This window comes from Odocoileus virginianus, chromosome 1 (assembly GCF_023699985.2).
Source record: "Odocoileus virginianus isolate 20LAN1187 ecotype Illinois chromosome 1, Ovbor_1.2, whole genome shotgun sequence".
NCBI classification, from domain to species: Eukaryota; Metazoa; Chordata; class Mammalia; order Artiodactyla; family Cervidae; genus Odocoileus; species Odocoileus virginianus.
The window spans coordinates 7,557,086-7,581,662 of record NC_069674.1 but is presented as its reverse complement, the minus strand read 5'-3'; the positions used below and the strand labels follow the sequence as shown (position 1 = coordinate 7,581,662).

The 24,577-nt window shown below is 43.8% G+C and overlaps 1 protein-coding gene across 1 annotated transcript in view; it reads left to right on the top strand.

Moving 5' to 3' along the window:
* Window positions 1-24,263, top strand: part of CNTNAP2 (contactin associated protein 2) — a 2,220,467-nt gene extending 2,196,204 nt beyond the window's left edge. The window contains exons 24-25 of the mRNA XM_070460949.1: window positions 14,152-14,232; window positions 19,091-24,263. Of these exons, the coding sequence (XP_070317050.1) occupies window positions 14,152-14,232; window positions 19,091-19,290 (281 nt within the window). The 3' untranslated portion in view covers window positions 19,291-24,263. The remainder of the gene's footprint in view (window positions 1-14,151; window positions 14,233-19,090) is intronic.
* The last annotated feature ends 314 nt before the right edge of the window (window positions 24,264-24,577 follow it).

The window sequence follows — 24,577 nt, the reverse complement described above, 5'->3', positions numbered from 1 at the left end:
CTTCATCTTTGGTTCCTCAAATGATTAACTGTGCCTAAATATTCTTCCAGATGAGGAGACTCATCTTTTGACTAGATTTGCTGTTTGCTGTTTTGCTGCTAAATCGTGTCCGACCCTTTGCCACCCCATAGACTGTGGCCCACCAGGCTCCTCTGACCATGGGATTCTCCAGGCAAGAATACTGGAGTGGGTTGCCATGCTCTCCTCCAGGGGATTTTCCCAACCCAGGGATTGAACCCAGGTCTCCTGCATTGGCAGGCAGAGCCACCTGGAAGCCCTGACTAGATTTAGGTGATTTTAAAAAAATGTTATTTTCGCTAAACTCCCAGCCACAGATTCTCCAAGTCCAAAGCCTTTGTTGGGACTTGCTTGGTGTCTCGAGGGTGCTTTTCTCAGCAGAATTCTGAAGGTAGTCTCTCCAGGGTCTCCTGAAAATATGGGTGTTCTGAATGGTGCCAACTCTTGACCATTGTCTAGAAGAAAAGGTAAAATCTATCAGGGAATGTCTTTAAAAAACATATTTTGGCTTATTCACTCTGATGGATTACGTTCTTCTTTTTCATCATTGTTAGTCTCTAAGTCATGTCCAGCTCTTTACAACCCCATGGACTGCAGCACGCCAGGGTTCTCTGTCCTTCACTATCTCCCAGAGTTTGCTCAAACTCAAGTCGGTTGAATCAGCTATGCCATCCAACCATTTATCCTCTGCCGCCCCCTTCTTTTGCCTTCAGTCTTTCCCAGCATCAGGGTCTTATCCCGGGAGTTGGCTCTTCCCATCAGGTGGCCAAAGTATTGGAGCTTCAGCATCAGTTCTTCCAATGAGTATCCAGGGTTGATTTCCTTTAGGATGGACTGGTTGGATCTCCATGAAGTCCAAGGGACTCTCAAGTCTTCTCCAGCACCACAGTTAGAAAGCATCAATTCTGTGTTCAGCCTTCTTTGTGGTCCAATTCTCACACTCGTACATGACTACTAGAAAAACCATAGCATTGACTCTCTGGACCTTTGTCAGCAAAGTTATGTCTTTGCTTTTTAATACACTATCTAGGTTTGTCATAGCTTTCCTTCCAAGGAGTTGTTCAGTTGCCAAGTCAAGCCCAACTATTTGTGACCCTATGGACTGTAGCAACCCAGGCCTCCCTGTCCCTCAGCATCTCCCAGAGTTTGCCCTAGTTCATGTCCATTGAATCAGTGATACCATCCAACCTTCTCATCCTCTGTCACCCCCTTCTCCTATTGCCTTCAATCTTTCCCAGCATCAGAGTCTTTTCCAGTGAGTCAGCTCTTCCCATCAGGTGGCCAAAGTACTGGAGCTTCAGCTTCAGCCTCAGTTCTTCCAAAGAATCTTCATGGTTGATTTCCTGAAAGATTGACAGGTTTGATCTTCCAAGGAGTCTTTTAATTTTATGGCTGCTGTCACTGTCCACAGTGATTTTGGAGCCCAAGAAGATAAAACATATCACTGCTTCCACTTTTTCCCCTCTATTTGCCATGAAGTGATGGGACTGGATGCCATGATCTTCGTTTTTTGAATGAATGTTGAGCATTAAGCCAGCTTTTTCACTCTCCTCCTTTACCCTCATCATGAGGCTCTTTAGTTCTGCTTCAGTTTTTCTTTCTAACTATTGTTAATTTCTCAACTATTCCCTCCTTAGAAACTGAGGCCATTTCCATGATTCAGCAGACACATCTGGCTAAGAGTGCCCTGCTGATCAGGAGCCCACAGGTTGTACTAGCTGCTTAGCCAAGACCGCTGCTTAGCCGGAGTGTTCGCTGGACTTGGCGGCCAGCATGACCATGTTGCAGTGTTTCACCAAGTAGGAGTCAGTCGCTCTGATGCTGTGGACCCTGGACACACCATGGTCCTGTGTGACCTCAGGCTTTTCCCCCCAGCTGACTGCATTCTGCCACCACACAACCCACTCGTGCAAGACCCAGCAGCAAGGAGACAATTCCTTCAAACAAAACCAATAAACTCCAGAGAAGCCAATAGCCCAGTGTGTTTAAAACTACCTCGGTTTTCTCTCAGATATGCCTGTGGATGCATCTGTACTGTCAGAAAGCTATATGCCGACATCACAGTGTTACCGAATCAGATCCAGCTGCTCACCACTTGAAAAATCAATAACTCAAGAGAGATCGATGTTAGTAGAAAGGAAAATTGCTTTTAATCAGAACACCACAATCTGGGGAGATTCAGCATCCCCAGAAACCTTCTCCAGAAGTTCTGCTGGGCCATGAATGTTGTTTAAGGGAGAAAGGGAAGTGATCTCAGTTGACTGCGGAGATATGGGGGTCAGGGTCCTTGCCACCCCCACTGTGTGCCGGCTTGTGTGCCGGCTTGCCGACTCCTCCCGGTCTTTTCTCAGATGCCGTCTTGTTCTCACGGTTTGTCCGTGAGCTTCCCGAAGACATCTGGTCATCTGTTACTTATTCTTCAGTTCTTCTTCTGTGATCTGTGGAAAGAACCACCAGGCAAGACAAGAAACTGTGTGGTCACAAGATCTGAAAGATGTGCTGGGCAGGAGATGAGGAGAGCAGGGGGCGCCTGGTTTAGAAGTTAGTGACAGGACAGAAGGGGCCTCCAGCAAAGAGCTTTTCCTGCCAAAAGCTACTTACAGAAGTATTTTTCCTCCCTGATACACCTGCTTTAGAGAATCAGGTGTCTTAAACCAGAAAAGGTCTCCAAGGACTTATCTAAGATAACCATTTATTAAACTCCTTGGCGATAGGGCTTCCCAGGTGGCTCAGTGGTAGAGAACCTACCTGCCAATGCAGGAGGCTCGGTAGACAGGGATTTGATCCCTGCATCGGGACGATGCCCTGGAGGAGGGCATGGCAACCCAATCCAGTATTCTTGCCTGGAGACTCTCATGGACAGAGGATCCTGGTGGGCTACAGTCCATGGGGTCACAGAGTCAGAAACGACTGAGCACGCATGCACGAACAGGTTTTATCTTAGACAGCTCTGAATATTGATCAGTAATAGATTCTCCCGCTCTACATTCAAAATATTTAAGACTAAAGAATTGTCCTCCTAAATGAAAGCAGGGTTCCTAGCAGTAGCTTTCACAAGACTCAAAAGAAAGAGGCTTAAAGGAAGCGGTGCAGTGGGGTGTTCTGTCATACCTCTCATTTAAAAAGCATGCAAGGAGTCAGCCCCTCCAAAAAAAAAAGACAGTCTCAGAAGCAATCATTTCCCCTCCTTCTCGGGCATCACATTAAATTAAAACACACACGCACAGAAACAACAGGAGATGCGAACCACCATGAGCCTCAATTAAAGCTCTGCTGCTCAAAGAGCGGTATGTACACTCAAGCTCCCCTGCAGCCCAAAACACAGGCTCCCAGCCCAAGGCCGTCAGAACGTGCGTCTTAACCGGATCCCAGGTGGTTTGTCTGAGCCTTCCAGTTGGAAAGCTCTGAACCAAAGCACTTAGGAGTCAGTTCATTTGTTTTCTCCTAAAGGCACACTGGAATGAGGCATGCAAGAGAAGACAAAGCATACGCAATCCACTCAAGGCCAGCGAACCCCCTCGTCCCGATTACTCAAGGCTGAGGCGCTGCCTCCCTGACCTTGGGGGGCCGTGTGAGTGCCGGCACCTGGAGGTGGGGGCGGGGGGCTGCGTGCAGTCTGGAAGTGTGTTTTCCCTCAGATGATGTATATGTGCTCGGTCGTGTCTGACTCTCTGCGACACCACGGACTGGAGCCTGCCGGGCTCTGTCCATGGGATTCTCCCGGCAAGAATATTGGAGTGGGTTGCCATTTTCCTCCTCCGTTTTTCCCTCAGAAAGGGGTTTAAAGGGTGCTTCCCAGATTTGTCACAGGCCCCACATTTGGGCTTCCTCCTTCTTGCGCTCCTGTTAACGGCAGCGTGGATTTATAAACCCCGGTGGCAGAGGGAAAGGCATGGTGGCCCACACGCGATGGAGCGGTCATCCCCACAGAGGAAGAGTCTGCACACGCGGGGCTCCCAGAGCTGGACTTTCCAGGCTCGACTTAGCCCTACAGCAGGGTCCACAGAGGGCTTCCCCGGCGGCTCAGCTGGTAGAGAATCTGCCTGCAGTGCAGGAGACCCAGGTTGGATCCCTGGGTTGGGAAGATCCCTGGAGAAGGGAAAGGCTACCCACTCCAGTATTCTGGCCTGTAGAATTCCATGGGCTGTATAGTCCATGGGGGTCGCAAAAAAGCCAGACACGACTGAGCGACTTTCACTGGATGCACAGAACGTCCTAAGTGAGCCCAGAGAGCTGGTTCTGGCGACCCTTGTACCAGCCAACCACATGGCTCTGACCAAAGTGCCCCACGCTTTAGCCGAGGTCAGAGACCAGCCCACGTGGCAGGCACTCTGGGTCGTAAGGATCCATGGTCCATAGTGCCTGCCATATTAGTCAGCCAGAGCCTCAACAACTGACTTAGAAACAACTAGAATGAAATACGAAAGAGGCAACCCTGCTCACATGAAAAACAACCAGACATCTTTGGTGTGAAAAGGACATCATGTGTCTTGTCTTGTGTTTACACGGAGTCTGAGTCAGTGATGAGCTGCTTCTAACCCAGATGCCTCCTTACGGTCAAGCAGACAGAAGAACGCACTGTCACCCTCCCTTGGGAGTATCAGTGGCTCACCCTCCTGAAAGGCAACTGAGACAGCTTAAGAACGGATGGAAGGGGGGAATTTAGTAAAACTGGATTGTTCTTTTAGCACTTTAAAGTTGGCATTATTTAAATAGTCAAGACCTATAGCAGAGGATGACAAATTCCTTTATTCTATTTCCCTTCACCTAATTAAACTAATTGGTCACTGGATCTGAAACACTCATGCAAGCAGCTGCCGCTTGGCCATGCTTTTTTTTTTCCGGTTGCTCTGTGTCTTGCTGCTGTGCTTGGGTTTCCTCTCTTTGCGGTGAGCGAGGGCTACTTTCTAGATGCGGCACACGGGCCTCTCATTGCAGTGGCTTCTCGAGGGCACCAGCTTCAGTAGTTGTGGGTGCTTGGGCTTAGTTGCCCTGAGGGATCTTCCTGGACCAGGGATTGAACCCTTGTTGCCTCCTGCATTGGCAGTCAGATTCTCAACCACTGGACCACCAGGGAAGTCCTTAGCTGCTCTTTTAAGAAGCTAGAAATGTAAGGTTTGTTTACCTTCCCAAGTCGAACCCCAAAATTCATCATCTCTTCCCCACTTGGGCGCTCAAATTCTGGCTGGTCGTCTTTCTGGAGACATTGAGGGGAGAGGTATAGTTGAAACACAAAACTGAGGCTCACCCAGGTCCTGCCTCATAGTGTTTGCCTGAATAAAAGCCTGCTGACCTTGAGAAGCCTCTCCCTCCTGAAAACGGGATCAACAAATCGCCTTTCTTAAAACAAAGCCTGTCCCCTGAGCTCTTCAGCATCTTAGCTAAGAACAGTTCATTTTCATATCAGTTTCTAAAATATCAGTCAATAATGAATGGCTGAAACAAATAGTTTGAAAAAAAATAATTTTCTGCCATAGAGCTCAGATTTGAAGAGAGTGCGTAAAGTGAAAGGAAACAAAGATACTGGAAGAACAAAGACATATTTGCATCATCAAGCCCAGACTCCACTACAAAAAGAATGTTGCAATTTAAATTAAATTATAATTAATAGCAGCAGTTTTGTTAAAGTATCTCAAATTGCCCCATTAGAGGCTGAAGCCCAAGTGGTTTCCATGGCAATATTTTCTCTTGATGTCAGCTACTATCTAATTTTTTTGTCCCTGGTATGTGACAACCTGAAGCTTTTAGTACCTTTCATTTGGGGGAGTTTTCTGTTTGATAATCTCAATTTATTTTTGTATGCATTTCAATGTGTGTTTTATTTGCAATTGGCTTCTGAGCCTAAAGTCTACAATTTTGCACATTTTGAAATTTAGTAAATAAGAATCACAGCTACCTTGTTTATATTCCGTATTTTTTTAAAAGCTTCACTAGCCCTTTTTCTCCCTACCTGCTCAATGAGACAAGCGAGAAATTAGAGGCTAAATAATTCAAATCTCTTTTCAATATTCTGTTCTTACAACTATCTTTTAAAACAGCTTATTGTGCTTAAGTACCTGGCTTGAAACATCCTCTCTTAATTTTTCACATTCTATAAAAGCAAACGAAATTAAAATTGGACAGTAACGTTTTAAAGCACAATTAATGCTATTCATGATTTCACAAGTGTTGCTGTAATGGTGATAACCATCCTTGCTGTGCCATTTGGGTCCATGATGGAATTGTATCTGGGATACTGGCTTTCTGTTCCTCTTACGACGTTGGTTCAGAGCTCATTTTATCACATTGCTCAGCTGATGCTGTCAGTACATGGAATTATCTTTGTCAGATAAAAGGCCTCAAACACTCACTCTCGCAGCCAGACAAGTGCAGTCAGAAGCTTTTCGACATCTTTGGCCTCACCAGACAGCCTACCAACCACAGAGAAACCACTGGACTGAGTTATCTGGCCACCCTGACAACAGTGATGTGTTGATAGAGCCAGGCTGGCCCCCTGCTTCTCATCAGAGACAGTTCAGCTTAGTGCCTTGCCAGTGGCTTCTGGAGCCAGTTTCCTGGGTTCAGACCTTGGCTTCACCACTTCTTGTTCCTGGGACTCCAGCCAAGTTTTTGGCCTCCAAAATGGGATGCAAACCCCAGCCTCACAAGGTTCACAGGAGGGTGAAATGAGCTAATCCATGAAAAGAACTTGAAACAGTGCCTGATGTACACGTAATATTATTTCCTGAACAGCATGCTCTCCAAATCTGAATTTCACGTCAATCTACATCTTGTGGCCCACAGTGAAAGTCAGTCCTAGGCCGGCTCTACCACAGCCAGCCATCCCACCGCTTGCTCTTCTGGGCTCCAGAGAGTTTTATGTGTGAGGAGAGTGGATCCAAAAGATGCGTGATCTCACACAGTCCTAAAACTTGGAGCTTCACGACACGTCCATCACCTGTAAACAACCGCCATGCAAATTGGGGGGGGGGGGGGGGGGCTTTGTGGTGCCACGTCCCTCACCTAGAGGCAGGTACAAGGTGGGCTCCGAACTAGCACCCTCGCCCCACCTGGCTGTGGACAGAGGAGGTGAGGCGTAGACTTTCACTTTCCTGATGAAGTCTTCCTGGAACATAGCAAAGGGCAGGCAAGGGCCTTTAGAGATGGAATCAAACATTCCTGGTTTCTCTCCTTTCGGTACAAGAAGGTGTGTTTTCACTCACCCGGTCCTAATTTCTGACCATTTTACAGACTACCAGCAACAGCTCCCCCGGGCCGGCTCTGACAAACTCTGTGTTTTTCCCTCCCTGCCCCCACTTGAAGCTGGGGGCAGGAAAAGTGCGGAGCTGTGAGCTGGTTTCCCTCCCACAGGGGAGGCAGAGACAAGACGACAGGAGAGAAGGCCGTCTGTGTGCGGAAGTGTCGGTGTGACCATGTCCGAGTGTGTCTGGGGGGGTGAGCCTTCTCTGTGGGCTCTGTGGTCACAGCCAGGCCGGTTCACAAGCTCATCCATGGAGAAGGATCCCCTGTCACCAGCTCCTGCAGTGACATGTCTGCCTGTCCCTTGCTGAGGGAGGCGAGGAGGGTAGATCGCTGGGTGGGTCAAAGGAAACGTGGTCTATCAACATAATGGGGTGAGCAGACAAACAGGATGTGTATGCCGGAAATAAGCAGAAACACGCTTCCATGAGACACTAAACTGGAGTGGAACAGCACTCCAGGTGGTGTTATCCTGTAGTGTGTCAACTGAAAAACCATGCACAACCATGTTTTATGCGGTGGACATGCTGAGGACTTAAGTCTGGGAGACAGACTCTCAGGTAGCTCTGAGGGACTGCTCCGAAGAGGTAGAGGAGGAGCCAGGATATATGGGAGTTTTTTGCAATCAAAACAAGCAGTTGGAACATCAAAAGATTCAGTTCAGTTCAGTTGCTCAGTCGTGTCTGACTCTTTGCGACCCCATGAATCGCAGCATGCCAGGCCTCCCTGTCCATCACCAACTCCTGGAGTTTACTCAAACTCATATCCATCAAGTCAGTGATGCCATCCAGCCATCTCATCCTCTGTCATCCCCTTCTCCTCCTGCCCCCAATCCCTCCCAGAATCAGGGTCTTTTCCAATGAGTCAACTCTTCGCATGAGGTGGCCAAAGTATTGGAGTTTCAGCTTCAGCATCAGTCCTTCCAATGAACACCCACCCAGGACTGATCTCCTTTATTCATTAAAGAAAAACCAGACATCTCAAGTTAATGAATTTAGCCATTTTTTATGTATGAGAAGATGCAAGAGTCTGGGTTGGTGGAAATCATTCCTTTGATATACATCTTCACTCTCTAGGGCCAGTATCCTGTTTTCGCCAGCCTGAATCCTCTAAGGGTGCACTGTGTGGGTGGGTGTGGGGGCGGCTGATGGCTTGATGGCCACAGCATCCTTTGGTCTGCATGCCAGATGACATTCTTTGTCCACAAGTGTCATTTGGGGATCCAGGAGAAAAGTATATTGAATGTAGTCTTTGCCTGTTTGACACAAGTAAGTCTGGGCCTGAGATTAAATATCTAAAGTCTATTTTGCACCTACTCAGGATGTTTCCCAAAATATGGGTAGGTTCCTTGATACTCTGGCACCACTCAAATGGCTCTCCCAGCAAACTTGGATAGGGATGTGAGGGCATAAAAGTCGGTAGCAGAATGAGGTTTGTGGTTTGGCCTCATTGGTGTCTCTTGGCCTTTGTGTTCCTCTATGTGCATTTCCAAGAGGATGTTAGTACCCAGGGGAAAGAGCGGTTACAATGAAATCATCTGAAATATATCTATCAAAGTAGCGTATAGGTCTGCATGCCAGGATGAAATGGATTTGCCTCCAGGGAATAAGCACTTACATGCATTCGGAGAAGCAAGCTCAAGTTATAAACAAAGTCATGAAAACAGGCATGCTCATGCAAACACAGGAGTCTGCCCTTGAATTTCATGAGGACTTCTCTTGGACCTGGGGGTTTTCCACTGATTTTTTTCTGATAATAACCAGACAAGCAGACACAGAAATTATTAGGAGCTTTTCTGTATTCAATATGTTCCTTTCCTCTGTTGGGAAGAGTAAGGATGCTGCTTTGCTTTAAGGGGGGAATTGAGTCTAGGCAGTTGACTTCCAAAATTGTACCTGCATAGGAGATTTTATTGGCTTCCCTAAGTGCATCTGATGGTAAAAGAATCTGCCCACAATATGGGAGACCCAGGTTCAATCCCTGGATTGAGAAGATCCCCTAGAGAGGGGATTGGCAACCCACTCCAGTATTCTTGCCTGGAGAATTCCAAGGACAAAGGAGTCTGGAGGGCTACAGTCTTTTTTTACACAAATGTTTGTACACCTCTTAATGGACTGATTTTAATTATACCAGTCAGTTCAGTTCAGTTGCTTAGTCATGTCCAGCTCTTTGCGACCCCATGGACTGCACCATGCCAGGCTTCCCTGTCTGTCACCAACTCCTGGAGTTGCTCAAACTCATGTCCATGATGCCAGTTCTTCACATCAGGTGGCCAAAATATTGGAGTTTCAGCTTCAGCATTAGTACTTCCAATGAATATTAAGGACTGATTTCCTTTATGATGGATGGGTGATATCTCCTTGCAGTTCAAGGGACTCTCAAGAGTCTTCTCCAGCACCACAGTTCAAAAGCATCAATTCTTTGGTGCTCAGCTTTCTTTATAGTCCAACTCTCACATCCATACATGACCACTGGAAAAACCATAGCTCTGATAGATGGACCTTTGTTGGCAAAGTAATGTCTCTGGTTTTTAATATGCTGTCTAGGTTGGTCATAGCTTTTCTTCCAAGGAGCAAGCATCTTTTAATTTCATGACTGCAGTCACAATCTGCAGTGATTTTGGAGCCCAAGAAAATAAAATCTCTCACTGTTTCCATTGTTTCCCCATCTATTTGCCATGAAATGATGGGACCAGATACCATCATCTTCATTTTTTGAATGTTGAATTTTAAGCCAATTCATTCACTCTCCTCTTTCACTTTCATCAAGAGGCTCTTTAGTTTCTCTTCACTTTCTGCCATAAGGGTGGTATTATCTGCATATCTGAGGTTACTTATATTTCTCCTGGCAATCTTGATTCCAGCTTGTGCTTCCTCCAGTCCAGCATTTCTCATGATATACTCTGCATGTAAGTCAAATAAGCAGGGTGACAATATACAGCCTTGACGTACTCCTTTCCCAATTTGGAACCAGTCTTCTTGTTCCATGTCTGGTTCTAACTGTTGCTTTTTGACCTGCATATAGATTTCTCAGGAGGCAGGTAAGATGGTCTGGTATTCCCATCTCTCAGAGAATTTTCCACAGTTTATTGTGATCTACACAGTCAAAGACTTTGGTGTAATCAATAAAGCAAAAGTAGGTGTTTTTCTGGTATTCTCTTGCTTTTTCATGATCCACCAGATGTTGGCAATTTGATCCAGTTAGCTGTGCTACTTGTCATTGGGACTGCAAATATAATTAAGATTGGCCCCTGCCTTTAAGAAGATGAATACCATGTATGGAGTGACAAGAATTAAGATGATAGGTATTGAAAAGAGGGCAGATAGTTCATCTGGAGTGGCTCAGAATGGTTTCAGGAAAGAGCTAAGATTTAAGGGACAAAGAGAAGAAGGGCACCCAGGTGTCCTGACAGAGCGTGTCACATGGATGAGCAAAGACATGTCCCCCCAAAGCATTAGAAATCCATGTGCCTGGAAGGGTGAGTGGGAAAAGTGACCCCATGAGGGAAGAAGCAGGAGAAGCTCAAGGGAGACCTTCCACCCGATGTCAAGGAGTTTAAGTCACATTCGTACCTTTCACTACTGTTTATGTCTGGAACTTCAAGAGAACCAGTGAAGGAAATGGCAACCCACTCCAGTGTTCTTGCCTGGAGAATCCCATGGACAGAGGAGCCTGGCGGGCTGCAGTCCCTGGGGTTGGAAAGAGTCAGACATGACTGAGCAACAGTAGCATGAGAGAGCCAGAGAGAGGTTGTCAGGTCTCTGAGCATCTGTGTTTTTCTGCAGTTTTGTGGCCAAGGATGCAAAGCTCTCTTTCGGGCAGGAACCAAAGTGCTGTGTTCCACCATCTGTGTTACCATTTGCAGAAGAGCAAACGGCCTTGTAGCATCATGAATACAACACAATAGAATAATGACAGAATTGAGACTGTAATTTTTTTGTTATTAAGTGTATTTTGAAGCTGTATATTTTTTTAATGGTCAGGAGATTTCTGTGTTTATCAAAAGGAGAGGAGAAACATGACCCACTCACAGACTGCTCGAATGTCTAGTAGAAGTCGCCACCTGAGTGTTCTGTAGGCACTTCAAGGCAGTATGTCCAAACAAAATAAGTCTTTCTACCTAACATCCTAAAAATAGTTCTTCCTTCCATGGGTCCTACCTGAGCTGAACTGTCGGAGAGCTGGGGTTTTCTCAACAGCTGACCTGTCTGTGTTGCCTTAGCCCTTGAAAGGTAATATAGAAAAGACTATCGACTTTGGGATTAATGCTGCCTGGGGGTTAATCCCAGCTAGGCCATTTACAAGCTATCAAGCTTTTGACCTTTTAGAAAGACATGGACCAAACAGTGTTCAGAGAAGGGTAAATACAACTTCAGAAGACCTTGGAACTATGCCCAAGATGAGCAGTGAAAATTCAAGCGTTTATTCTTGAAAAGCACCACTCGGTCTTTGGAGGGTGGTTGACCTCAGGGAGTATGTGTTTTGATGACCAAATCTGACTGTGTCCTCTGCGTATGTGAGTTAGAACATGGGAGCTGCACCGTCATTTCAGGCAAGTCAGTGTACACAGACAGGACCATAACTGAAATCACATCCATGCTTCAGGTTAGCATTTTGACTATATAAACCAAATTCTTCAGTGGGGCATGAAAAGTTCTCATTGATAACAATTTTCATCTTTTTTACTCTTTACTGTACATCCCCAGCACTTAGAATAGCACCTGACACATGGTAGGCATTCTGCAAAGATTTGTTGAAATAGGTTCAGAAATAGAAAAATTATTAGGCAGTTAATATTCTTCTCAGCATTTATGAGACATCTCCTAACAAGTTCTTGAAGTGTACAGTATTTTACTGGAGCCATATAAGATACTTGTTTAGAAAAATGATTCCTTTTTAAAACAAAAACACTAATTCAAAAAGATGCATACACCCCAATATTTATGGCAGCATTATTTACAATAGCCAAGATATGAAAGCAACCTAAGTGTCCATCCACAGATGACTAGATAAAGGAGATGTAGTCCAGATATACAACGGAATACTACTCAGCCATAAAAAAGAATGAAATTTTGCCATTTGCAACAACATTGGTGGATTTGAAAGGTATTATGCTAAGTGAAGTAAATTAGAGAAAGGCAAAGACTATATGATGTCATTTATACATGGAACCTAAAGAACCCAACAAACTAGTGAATATGATAAAGAAGCAGACTCTCAAATGTATAGAACAAACTAGTGGTTACTAGTGGGAAGAGGGCATGAGGCAAGGGGCCGTACAAGTGTAGAGTGTCAAGAAGTATGAACTATTATGTGTAAATATTACATATAAAACTACAAGGATAGACTGTAGTTTATCATAGGGAATATATCCAATAGTTTATAATAACTATAAATGGAATATAGCCTTTAAACCTTGTGAATCACTATATGGCACACCTGTAGCATATAATATTATACATCAACTATACTTCAATTTGCTTCCCTCATAGCTCAGTTGGTAAAGAATCCACCAGCAATGCAGGAGACCCTAGTTTGATTCCTGGGATGGGAAGGTCCCCTAGAGAAGGGATATGCTACCCACTCCAGTATTCTTGGGCTTCCCTTGTGGCTTAGCTGGTAAAGAATCAGCCTGCAGTGTGGGAGACCTGGGTTTGATCCATGGGTTGGGAAGATCCCCTGGAGAAGGAAAAGGCTACCCACTCCAGTATTCTGGCCTGGAGAATTCCATGGACTGTATAGTCCATGGGGTCGCAAAGAGTCGGACACGACTGTGCGACTTTCACTTTGATACTTCAATTTTTTTTTTAATTTTTAACGATTACGTATTAAACTAATACTGCAAGCTCTGTAAAGCTCAACAGCAAACATACCCAACTCTACCAGTTGTGAAAGGGGTCAAAGTGGCTGGGAGGCAGATTTCAGCCAAACTTAAGAAGTTTGGCTCTACACACTGAGGAAACCAAATCTGAAAGAGACACATGCACCCCAATGTTCATCGCAGCACTGTTTATAATAGCCAGGACATGGAAGTAACCTGGATGCCCATCAGCAGACGAATGGATAAGGAAGCTGTGGTACATATACACAATGGAATATTACTCAGCCATTAAAAAGAATTCATTTGAATCAGTTCTAATGAGATGGATGAAACTGGAGCCCATTATACAGAGTGAAGTAAGCCAGAAAGATAAAGACCAATACAGTATACTAACACATATATATGGAATTTTAGAAGATGGTAACGATAACCCTATATGCAAAACAGAAAAAGAGACACAGATGGACAGCACAGACTTTTGGACTCTGTGGGAGAAGGCGAGGGTGAGATGTTCTGAGAGAACAGCATTGAAACAAGTATACTATCAAGTGTGATCTGGATAGTATCAGATCTCCAGCCCAGGCTGGATGCATGAGACAAGTGCTCAGACCTGGTGCACTGGGAAGACCCAGAGGGACAGGGTGGAGAGGGAGGCGGGAGGGGGGATCAGGATGGGGAACACATGTAAATCCATGGCTGATTCATGTCAATATATGGCAAAAACCACTACAATATTGTAAAGTAATTAGCCTCCAACTAATAAAAATAAATTTAAAAAAAGAAGAAGTATGCTAAACTTTTCTGTCAGTGGAACTGACAACCGACAGTCCTGCTCAGGTTATTCTAAAATTTTTAATATTCCTCCCAAGGAGATACAGTGCTCGTCTGGGCCTTGTACAGAGGGAAACAGCAGGCAGTGAGGTGGCTGTGATTCTTGTGGGCAACAACAGCAAAATGGGTTTAATGAAACAGGGGTCTCATTTGGGAAAACAGGCAGCGTTGAAGTATTTTATGAAAAAACAGGTATCAGATTATCTGGGATAAATACGTGACTTTTTGTCTCTTCTCCACAGCCAGTGCTGATTTTCCGTATAACCCAGGACAAGGCCAGGCGATAAGAAATGGAGTCAACAGGAACTCGGCCATCATCGGAGGTAGGCGACGCACAGGACAAGCGCTTCCTCACTTGTGGGGAGTAATCATTTTCAGTAAAAGCATTGTCTAGGGACTTCCCTGCTGGCCCAGTGGTTAAGACTCTGATCTCCCAATGCAGGGGGACCAGGTTCGATCCCTGATCAGGGAACTAGATCCCACATGCTGCAGCTAAGTCCTGGTGCAGCCAAATAAATGAATAAATATAAAAGCATCTAAAGGAAAACGAGTCATCTAGACTTGTACTTATTTTGCTGCTTAAATATGGCTGAAGATGGAGAAGTACAGATGTGGAGAAACTGATAAATGTAACCTAGCTCTTTTTTAATGCTGACTTACTTAAAAAGAACAGTAGTAGGAAGCTAGCCAGCATCTGAATACGGAAGCGGGCTGTCATGGCAACAGGACATCTGTTTATGCCCTCATCATCCTCTTGCATATCAAATGGTCCAGAGTAGCTTGCTACAAAAATGGAAAGGACTATGCCAGGCTGGTTTCAGTTATCTTAATAAAAATTATCAGACCATTAATAAGCCAGAGTATCTGAATATTCCAGGCTTTTCTTTGCACCATAGAAACCTGCATAATAGTTTGACTCTCCTAGTATAGTTCCTCATATTTGGATCAGTAAATATCACCTGTTGCCGCCTTCTCTCTCTGCTTCTTCCACCTTATTTTATAAAGATGTTTCCTGTCTATCTGAGGACGGCTAATACTGTAAGCATATGAAGGCTTTTAAACTCAGCCAATCAACTCAGCTTAGTCAGTAGGTTTATTTTCCACAGGAAGAAAGTGGAAACCTATATATATGTGACTATTAAATTAGAATACATTCCGAGCATGTGTGCGTGCATGCTCAGTTGCTTCACTCATGTCCGACTCTTTGCAACCCTATGGGTTATAGCCCACCACTCTCCTCTGTCTGTGGGATTCTCCAGGCAAGAATACTGGAGTGGGCTGCCATTTCCTCCTCCAGGGGATCTTCTCAACCCTGGGATCGAACCTGCATCTCCTGTGTCTCCTGCATTGCAGGCAGATTCTTTACCCACTGAGCCGTCTGGAAGCCCAAATACATTCAGGAATGGTGCTTAAATCACATTGTTCAGAGTTCTGGTATAATCCTATCCTTCTTATTTTGCTTTTTTAAATATCAACTTTATTGAAGCGTAATAGGTACTTATTTAAATGTAACACGTTAGGACTAACATGTATACCTATAGTGTTAGTCGCTCAGTCATGTCTGACTCTTTGTGACCCTTTGAACTGCAGCCCACCAGGCTCCTCTGTCCATGGAATTCTCCAGGCAAGAATACCGGAGCGGGTTGCCATTTCCTTCTCCAACATATTCCTATAACCACAGCCACAATCAAGATACAGAACATTTCCATCCACTAAAAGTTCTCCTGTACCCCCTTGTAATTCGCCCCTCACTTGCGTTTGTCACGTGGATTTCTTTTGCCTCTTTTTAGGGTTTCACAGAACTGGAATCACATAGTGTGTAATCTGTTGTGCCTTCTTTCCCTCAGCGTGTTTTGAGACTCTGCCGACGCTGTTGGATGACCAGTGGCCTGTTTATTTGTATTGCCAAGTTGTATTCCTTTGTATGAATGAAGGACAGTTTGCTTTATCTACTTACCTGGTGATAGATGTTTGGGTTGTTTCCAGGCTTGGGCTGTTTGGACAAAAGCTGCTAACTTGTGTTAGCAAAAGTTTTAGTTTCTCTGGTAATTCCTAGGAGTATAGTTGCTGGGTTATTGTAGATATTTAACTTTACAGGAAATTGCCATATAGTTTTCCAAAATGGTTGAACCATTTTCTGCTTCCATAAGCAACATCTGAGAGGTCAAATTGCGTCACAATCTTGCCAACATTTGGTACTGTCATTCTTTGTAGCCATTTAGTTGATGAGTGGTGGTAACTCACTGTGCCTTGTTTGTTAATAGTCTTCTTCTGTGAATAGTATCTTTTTGTTTTTGATTTTGTTTCTTTATGGCTGTGCTGGGTCCTCCTTGCTGCACAGGCTTTTCTCTCGTTGCGGTGCGTGGGGGGCTACTCTCCAGTTGCGGTGCACAGGCTTCTGGTTGTGATGGCTTATCCCGATGTAGAACACAGGCTCTGGGGCGCTCAGGCTTCAGCAGTTGTGGCATGTGGGTTCAGTAGTTGTAGCCCCCAGGCTCTAGAGCACTGGCTCCGTAGTTGTGGCATGCGGGCCTCGTTGCTCCACAGCACGAGGATCTTCTGGCCCAGGGATCAAACCTGTGTCTCTTACATTGGCAGGTGGATTCTCTACCACTGAGCCGCCAGGAAAGCCCCCACACTGAGGTTTTAATGTGCAACTATCAAATGACTTATGAGCATCTTTTTACATGCTTATCGCTGTTTGCAAATCTTTTGTCAAGTGTCTATTTAATCTTCCTCCTCTTTAAATTGGATTGTCTGACTTCTTTCTATTGAGTTGTAAGAGTTCTTGTATGCTCATTGTTTCATTTTCTTAGTGGTGATTTTTGAAAAGCAGGAGATTTTAATTTTTATAAAGTCCAACTTTCTAACCTTTTTACAGTTTGCGATTTTTTTTTAATCCTTTTTAAAAATCTGCCAACCCCAAGGTTATGAAGATTTTCTCCTGTGTTCTCCCGGAAGTTTTATACCTTTTGTTTTTATTATTCAGCCTATAATCATTTTGGGGGGCTTCCCTGGTGGCTCAGATGGTAAAGAATCTGTCTGCAATGTGGGAGACCCAGGTTTAAGCCCTGGGTTGGGAAGATCACCTGGAGAAGGAAATGGCAACCCACTCCAGTATTCTTGCCTAGAGAATCACCAGGGGCAGAGGAGCCTGGTGGCCTAGAGTCTGTGGGGTCACAAATTGTTGGACACAGCTGAGCGACTAACACATACACATAGTCACTGTGAGTTAATAGCTATATATAGTATGAGATAAAAGTCAAAAATCTTCATTTGCCAAACAAATATCTAGTTATTCTGAGATGACTTGTTGAAAAGACTGTTTTTTTTCTGATTTAATTTCCATGTTACTTTTGTCAAAAATCAGTTGTCTATATATTTGTATGTCTTTTTTCTGGACTCTATTCTGTTTTGTTGATTTACATATATTTCTTTGGCCAATATTACGCTTACTTTATTATTGTATCTTTACAGTAAGGCTTGAAATAAGCAATGTAAGTTCTACAATCATTTTTCTTTTTTTTTTTTTTAACTATTTTGACTATTCTGGGTCCTTTGTATTGCCATATAAAATTTAGAATCAGCTTATACATTTCTATCCAAAGTAAAACGCTGTTATTTTCACTGGATTGCATTAAATCTACCAGTGAATATCTTACAATATTGACATTGAAATATGGTATATGCATCCGTTTATTTAGGTCTTCTTTAGTTTCTCTCAGCAAGGTTATATGATTTTCAGTGTATAGTCTTGAACCACTGTGTTCAGTTCATTCTGTTATAAATGGCACTATTATTTTCATTTCCAAGTATTTCTTGCTAATATATAAAAATATAAATTTCACCTTGCTAAATTTACTGTCAGTTCCAGCAACTTTTTTTTGTATATCCCTTAGTATTTTCTACATAGACAATCCTGTCATCTGAGAATAGAGTTCTCCTTCTCCATCGGCATACTTTTTGTTTTCTTATTTTATTGCACTGTCTAGAACTTTTAGTACAGTCATGAATTAAGGTGATGAGAGTTGACACTCTTGCATTTTTCCATATTTTAGGGAGAATGTGTTTAATCTTTCACTATTAAGTACAATATTAGCTGCAGATTTCTCAAAGATGCCCTTTATCAAAGTTGAAAGTTTCTTTCTTTTGATAGTTTCCTGAGAGGCTTCAAGATAAATGGGTGTTGAAATTTCTCATATTTTTAGTCATGTGCATCTATTGATAAATAAAAGTTTTTCTCCTTTATTTCCTTAATGTGGTAAATTACATTATTTTTAAATGTTAAATCAATTTTACATTCCTAGAATTAATACCATTTTGTTATAATCTGTTCCCCTTTACATATTGCTGGGTTTGATTTGCTAAAATTTTACTTAGAAGGGACACTGCTCCATCATTTTCTTGTAGTGTGTTTGTCTGGCAATAGTGTCAGGATAATTCTGGCCTCTTAAAATGAGTTGAGTGGTATATCCTTCTCCTGTGCTTTCAGACAGACGGGTAGGTCTGGTATTACTTCCTTAGGTCAAAACAGTGTTTTGAGGCCTTCTGAACGCTGTGAAGAAAGCTGAGCGCCGAAAAATTGATGCTTTTGAACTGTGGTGTTGGAGAAGACTCTTGAAGAGTCCCTTGGACTGCAAGGAGATCCAGCCAGTCCATCCTACAGTCCTGGGTGTTCATTGGAAGGACTGATGCTGAAACTGCAATACTTTGGCCACCTCACTTAAAGAGTTGACTCATTGGAAAAGGCCCTGATGCTGGGAGGGATTGGGGGCAGGAGGAGAAGGGGATGACAGAGGATGAGATGGTTGGATGGCATCCCAACTCGATAGACCTGAGTTTGAGTAAACTCCGGGAGTTGGTGATGGACAGGGAGGCCTGGTGTGCTGTGATTCATGGGGTCGCAAAGAGTCGGACACGAGTGAGCGACTGAACTGAACGCTGACTGATTTTCTGTTTCATCGTTCTGCCAACTCCTAGGAGAAAAGTGTTGAAATCTCCAAATATAACTGTGGAAACCGGTCTCCTTCTCCCCTCGGTGCAGTTGGGTTTCGCTGTTTGGGAGTTTTGTGTCTCGTGTGGGAGAGGCTCCCTGAGGGAGCCATGGTGAAGAGGGGAGGGGTGCTGGCGGGCCCCTCGGGCTGTGTTTAACCTCTCGCCCCTCTGTCCTGTGTCCCCCAGGGGTCATCGCCGTGGTGATCTTCACCATCCTCTGCACCTTGGTCTTCCTCATTCGCTACATGTTCCGTCACAAGGGCACCTACCACACCAACGAGGCGAAGGGGGCGGAGTCCGCCGAGAGCGCCGACGCCGCCATCATGAACAACGACCCCAACTTCACAGAGACCATCGACGAGAGCAAAAAGGAATGGCTCATTTGAGGCGCGGCTCTTTGGCTCCGGGAAGTGGGGGGCGAGGGAAGGGGGGAGCGTGACCAGGGAGGAGGGCACGGGACAGAAGCACCCTACTTCCTCCCCCTGAGCACACCCTTCAGATATCAGCACAAGCTGGGGGAGGCAAGCGACGGCAAACTGCTGGAGACTGATGGCCGCAAAAAACAAGCAAACAAACAAATACTTTTTGATATTTCTTTATAGCTGAGTTTCCCCTTCTGTATGAAAACAAAAATAATACAAAAACTGCTTTTAGAGTTTAAGCGATGGTCAACATTTGTAGGTACTATCTGTCGAATATTTTGTGTGTGTTTAGAGAGGTGTTCTGAAAACCCACAGTAACAAGGCCCGTTTTCTACAATTTTCAGCGCCCTTAGAACGTGGATATTTTCCCTGGAGAAAAGTTGATGCACATGTACATGGCCTCCCGCGTTTTCTTCTTTTTACATAGAGTCAGCCTCTGATGGGCTGTGGTAGTAACTAGCTCGTGTTCATAAGATATTTCTTTGGTGTCCTGTGAATTGGAAAAGGAAAGGAAGGGACAGAGGGAAGCTGTGATTTACCAGTCTTCAGAGAGATGTCAGTGTGTGCCTGTTCTCTGAGAGTTCCCACTGGAAGGAGAGGGTCGCGGTCCCTCCTGTGTGACAGAACCATCAGAACAACCCAGAGAAGCCCTCAGACCCGGGGAAGCAGTCCCTGTTGGATCGCTGGTTTCACTTTGGATCAGATTCTACGCGATTACACCGCTCCGCATCTGTAGTCTTAGACCCATCCGGTGTCTATAACTGTCAGCTACAGCACCTGGTGATCAGCCAAGACAAAAGGTTTTCCCTTTGCTTTACCTACAAGATCCTGGGTTAGACTGCACGTGTGTCTGAGCACCCGGTGGGGAATTAGAGCCAGATGTTGAGATGTGTTCTCTCTGTGTCTTTTATAGTTGGTAGCGGGAGTGTGGACACTTCTTAGAGAATGCGTAAGTTAGGTTGCTCCTCTTCTTTTGCTTTATCTGCTCTTTATGCACCTGTGACAAGATCCTAGCAGACAGTGTCCTCTGAATGGACGAACCAAAATAAAGCCAAGTTGTGATTGTGCTCATCATTGCTATTATTCTGGAATCATGTGGAAAACCCTGCCCTATTCTAACTCATCTACTCCATATGTTATTCCATCCTAAATAGACGCATGGCCATGATTCAGGGACTTTGTTTGGCAGATAGATCTGAAGTTCAGGTTCATCACAACCTGGGAATTGACTGTTGCTGCTCAGAGAATGGACATGTCTGGTCAACCAGACCTCAGTGTAATCAGGAGCTTTGATCAACTAATTCCAGCAAGAAACTATTTATTTGAAACTGACTGTTTCTGTAGACCAGTAGGACAACACTCCTATTGGAGCATCCAAAAAATAATTTCATGTATTTATTTTACAAGAAGATTACACAGAAGTTATTTCTAGAATAACAACATTTATGATCATTACAGCTCAGGCTGTTAGACTTAATAAGTATGTTAAAATTTTCTTAGACTCCAATGTTTTGAGGCATTAAATAACACTTTTTTCTTTCTCCTCCTGGAAGGAGGTAAGATGAGGTTAAAATCGTACTATTGATCAGGTGGCCTGCTTCAAGAAAATGGAAATTCTAGTTTGTTTGGGTTATGTATTCAGGACACTTCGGGATACCTTACTTATTAGAGGATCTCAGTTTCTTGAGTGATGGGACGTGTTATCTTTACTGCACCTGGCACCAGTGCCTGGCACATTCCAAAGGAGACAGTAGACCAGTTAATCCACATTTAAGTTGAGGTCACAGAACAAAAGGGAATCCTAGTGCCCTTTTACAGTTGCTGACTTCAGGCATGAGCATAAACACCCTTTATATAAAGCAGTCTTGATCATTCTTCCCTAAAATGCATTTAACATGAAAAGCATTCATTGTAAATAAATAATTAGAACATGACATTTACAAGGACATAACAAAGATTATTAATTTGACCAAGATGACTGCCATTAAGGATTCTTTTCTATATTGTCAAATTGAAAAAGCAAACTTTAAACTTTATGTTTTAAAATGTTTCTGATTTCTTAAAACCTATTTGACAGGTATCACTTTTACACTTGACAAATAACACCAGATGGAAATTTGTTATTTATTATATTTCCCATGATAGTTTTATTCTACATACATTGTCTGAGCACTTTCCCTATCTTTCCAAAATTATTAAGAATTTAAAACAATCAAACATAGCCCCTTCAACTAAAACGTTCCTACCCTTTCTCTCCTCTTTTCTCTTGTCACAGAAAAGTGGAAAATAAAACCTAACACTTCTCCCCAAATTTTCAAACGTAGGGCACCAGGATGCCTGCCGGGGCCGGTGTTTCTCCCATCACAGCATCATTTGAGACAGTCTCTGCCCTGAAGGGGGTAGTAGCCTGGCCAGTGGACAGGATGCAACACAGTGGATAAGGTATTAAGTACTGAAGTAACGTGCCAAATGCGTGCTGGACGTCTCCTCTGTGGAACTGCAGTCCTCACCCAGATCCCTGACTCTATCTGTGAGGGTACTATCTATAGCACCTTCTAAATGCTAACTAATTTTGTTTACGTGCAGAAAAGGAAGCTGCCCTCTTCTTTCCAGCTCCCCAGGCGGCCCAAGCTTGGTGCCCAGCCTTGCTTTGTCAATCATATCTGGCCAAAGCTGATCCAACAGCTCACCGGTAGAGCACCAAGAGGCTAGCGGTAGCTCTTTCAGTGATAACCAGAAAAAAAAAAAAAAAACACAAAGTTTCCTTTAAACAAGAGGTGTTTTAACGTTTCAGGGGAAGCTGATGATTGATCCTGGGTTATTCATGCAGGAAACATCGTCTGTGTACAAACCAAGCATCTCTGTTTTGAGTTGCTAGGATTGGAGACTTTGAATGAATGCAAAATCAGTGCCAGTCTGAACTCTCAGCATATTTCCTTGAGTTCAAGGAAGCTAGCTCAGGAGGTAAGAAGTTATGTTCTTAAGCTCTTCTCTGGCCCTTCTTAGCATAAAAGACTTATGACTTTCCCCTTACGACTTGGGAGTTTTTGTCGAGGAGTTGGAGACAAGAGTTTGAGAGTTTTTGTTGGAAAAGTCCCTGTTGCCCTGCGTTTGACAACAAGCATTCTTTACTTACAGGAGCAGGATTACTTACAGGCAGGGAAAAGAGATGGGCGTGAGCCCAAAAGTAGATTTCATGTTGTTGTTGAACATCTGCATGGCAGCCACTAGATGGCGCTGAGAGTTGGGCACAATGACACAAACCGTAGTGACTTCCAAAGGAAAAGCACATGTCCCTGTTAGGAAAATGCAGTGTCAGTGTGAAACTTTTACTTCCTTCTCCATCTGTTGTTTTCTATTCTTCCATGTGTTCTTTTTCACTCTCCTTTCTCTTATGGTGTAAACGTTTTTATGGTCCCTTGACATCTCACATCTCCAAATGATGAGTACCTGACTGGAACCTGTTACTGTTTTTTCCTCCTTTTCACCATCCTGCCCAAGCAGTTTTCAAAGAGAAAGGCAACAGTTGTTAAACTGAATTCCAATGAGCCAGCCAAAAAAAAATAGGTCTAAATTGCTAGTCCCAATAGAACCGCCTCATCCTGAAATAGATGAGGAACAAACAGTGTGTCCAACTGATTTGGGCTGAAGACCAATGGATGCCGTTTTTAAAATAATGTTTTGGTGAGAGTGGATCCTGAGAGTCAGCTGATGGAGTGCAAGCCATTTTTTCTCTCTGACATGCTCTGTGACCTCAGCCAAGTGGCTGAGCCTCTCTGTTCCTCTTTGCCTTGTATGTAAGATCGAGCTGTTTTTTATCTGCTTCATAACACAATGGGGAGGTGCCATGGATCCTTGGCTGCAGATACTTTGAAACCCAAACATAAAGGCCAAGTCAGTGGACCTATTGGAAGTCTTACTTTCCAGCTTGTGGTTGTAAGTCATCTCAAAAGAAACCAAGCAGTCAAATCCAAGAGTGTGGAAACATGAGGCATTATTGTACAGCTATTAGATTCGGAGTCAGGGAGACTGCCAGGGAGCTATTCTGTCAACATCAGGAGATGCAACACAGCCAAGGGCCAGAGAAATCAGAAATCCTTTGTATAAAGCCCCAAGTTCCCACCTAGGTGTGACGTGACTTGCAGCTTACCGCACCCCAGTGTGATTGAAATGGCTTATAAATAAGACAACATGAACAGCTGATATGACTATTTCACATAGCCCAGTGACTCTCTGCCTAAACTGCACACACCCTGCATGATGGAAACTTTAAATTTATTTCACAGCAGTATTTCTTTTGATACAACTGATATGTGCAACTCATGGTCAATGAAATAGGGAAACCATGTTGAAAAGTTGGTTACCTCCCATGGAGCAAAGACTGGCTGAAGGTACATGGGCACATGGCACATGTGGGTACATGGATATTAATGCTCACCAGGCACTTACAAGTTTATTTTCCAGATGAAAACGTGCTTTAAGAGCCTGTCTACTTAGATGGGCTGCACCATTTTCTGAGTGTCAGTTTATTTACAGAAATTGCTGGATTTTGAGATGGTTCTAGAAACATGGAGATTCCTCCCATCTTATAGGCCAAGAAACAGTTCTCAATGTCACTGTTTATAAGTTTTGTTTTGTCAGGTATTTTGGGTTTGATTGTTTTTTTTTTTTTCAGTGAACATGGTGAACTGCAGAGGTTGAAGTTGTGAAAAGGTTGGGCTAATATTCTTTCTGTAAAGTTAATTAGGCTTTCTATCCCTGTGAAATAACCAGGAAATTTCACTCTCTAAAAGCAACAGCATGTAAACTAGAATGAAAGAAGGAAATTATGTATGTATGCCTACTCTTCTTTGTGAATGTCTTTCATTTAAGTAAAATTATATTAGAAACCAGATTGATAAATAAAAAAGTCCAAAATAGTTTTAATTATCCTTAAAGCGATTCTTTGTATTTTGTTCCACTTGTTTAACTTAGAAGCTCTTTTCAACCTTTCAGCAAAGAAAGTTCCAGGCACTGAACTACACATCTCTTTGGAAGGTAATCTTTCTAAAAGCAGTGCAGTTATGGTCACTCCCCAAAGACAGGTCCCAAACGGATGCAGCCTTCCTTAACCTTCATTTGCTGTGAACTCCTCCCCTCCCCCATTTTTCTTAAAAGGAGCTTAGTACATATTGGCTTTGTGTTTTGGATTAATTTACACAGCTTGGTTAAATTTGGTTAGAGTTACATGGTGTCTAGAATATATTCCGAG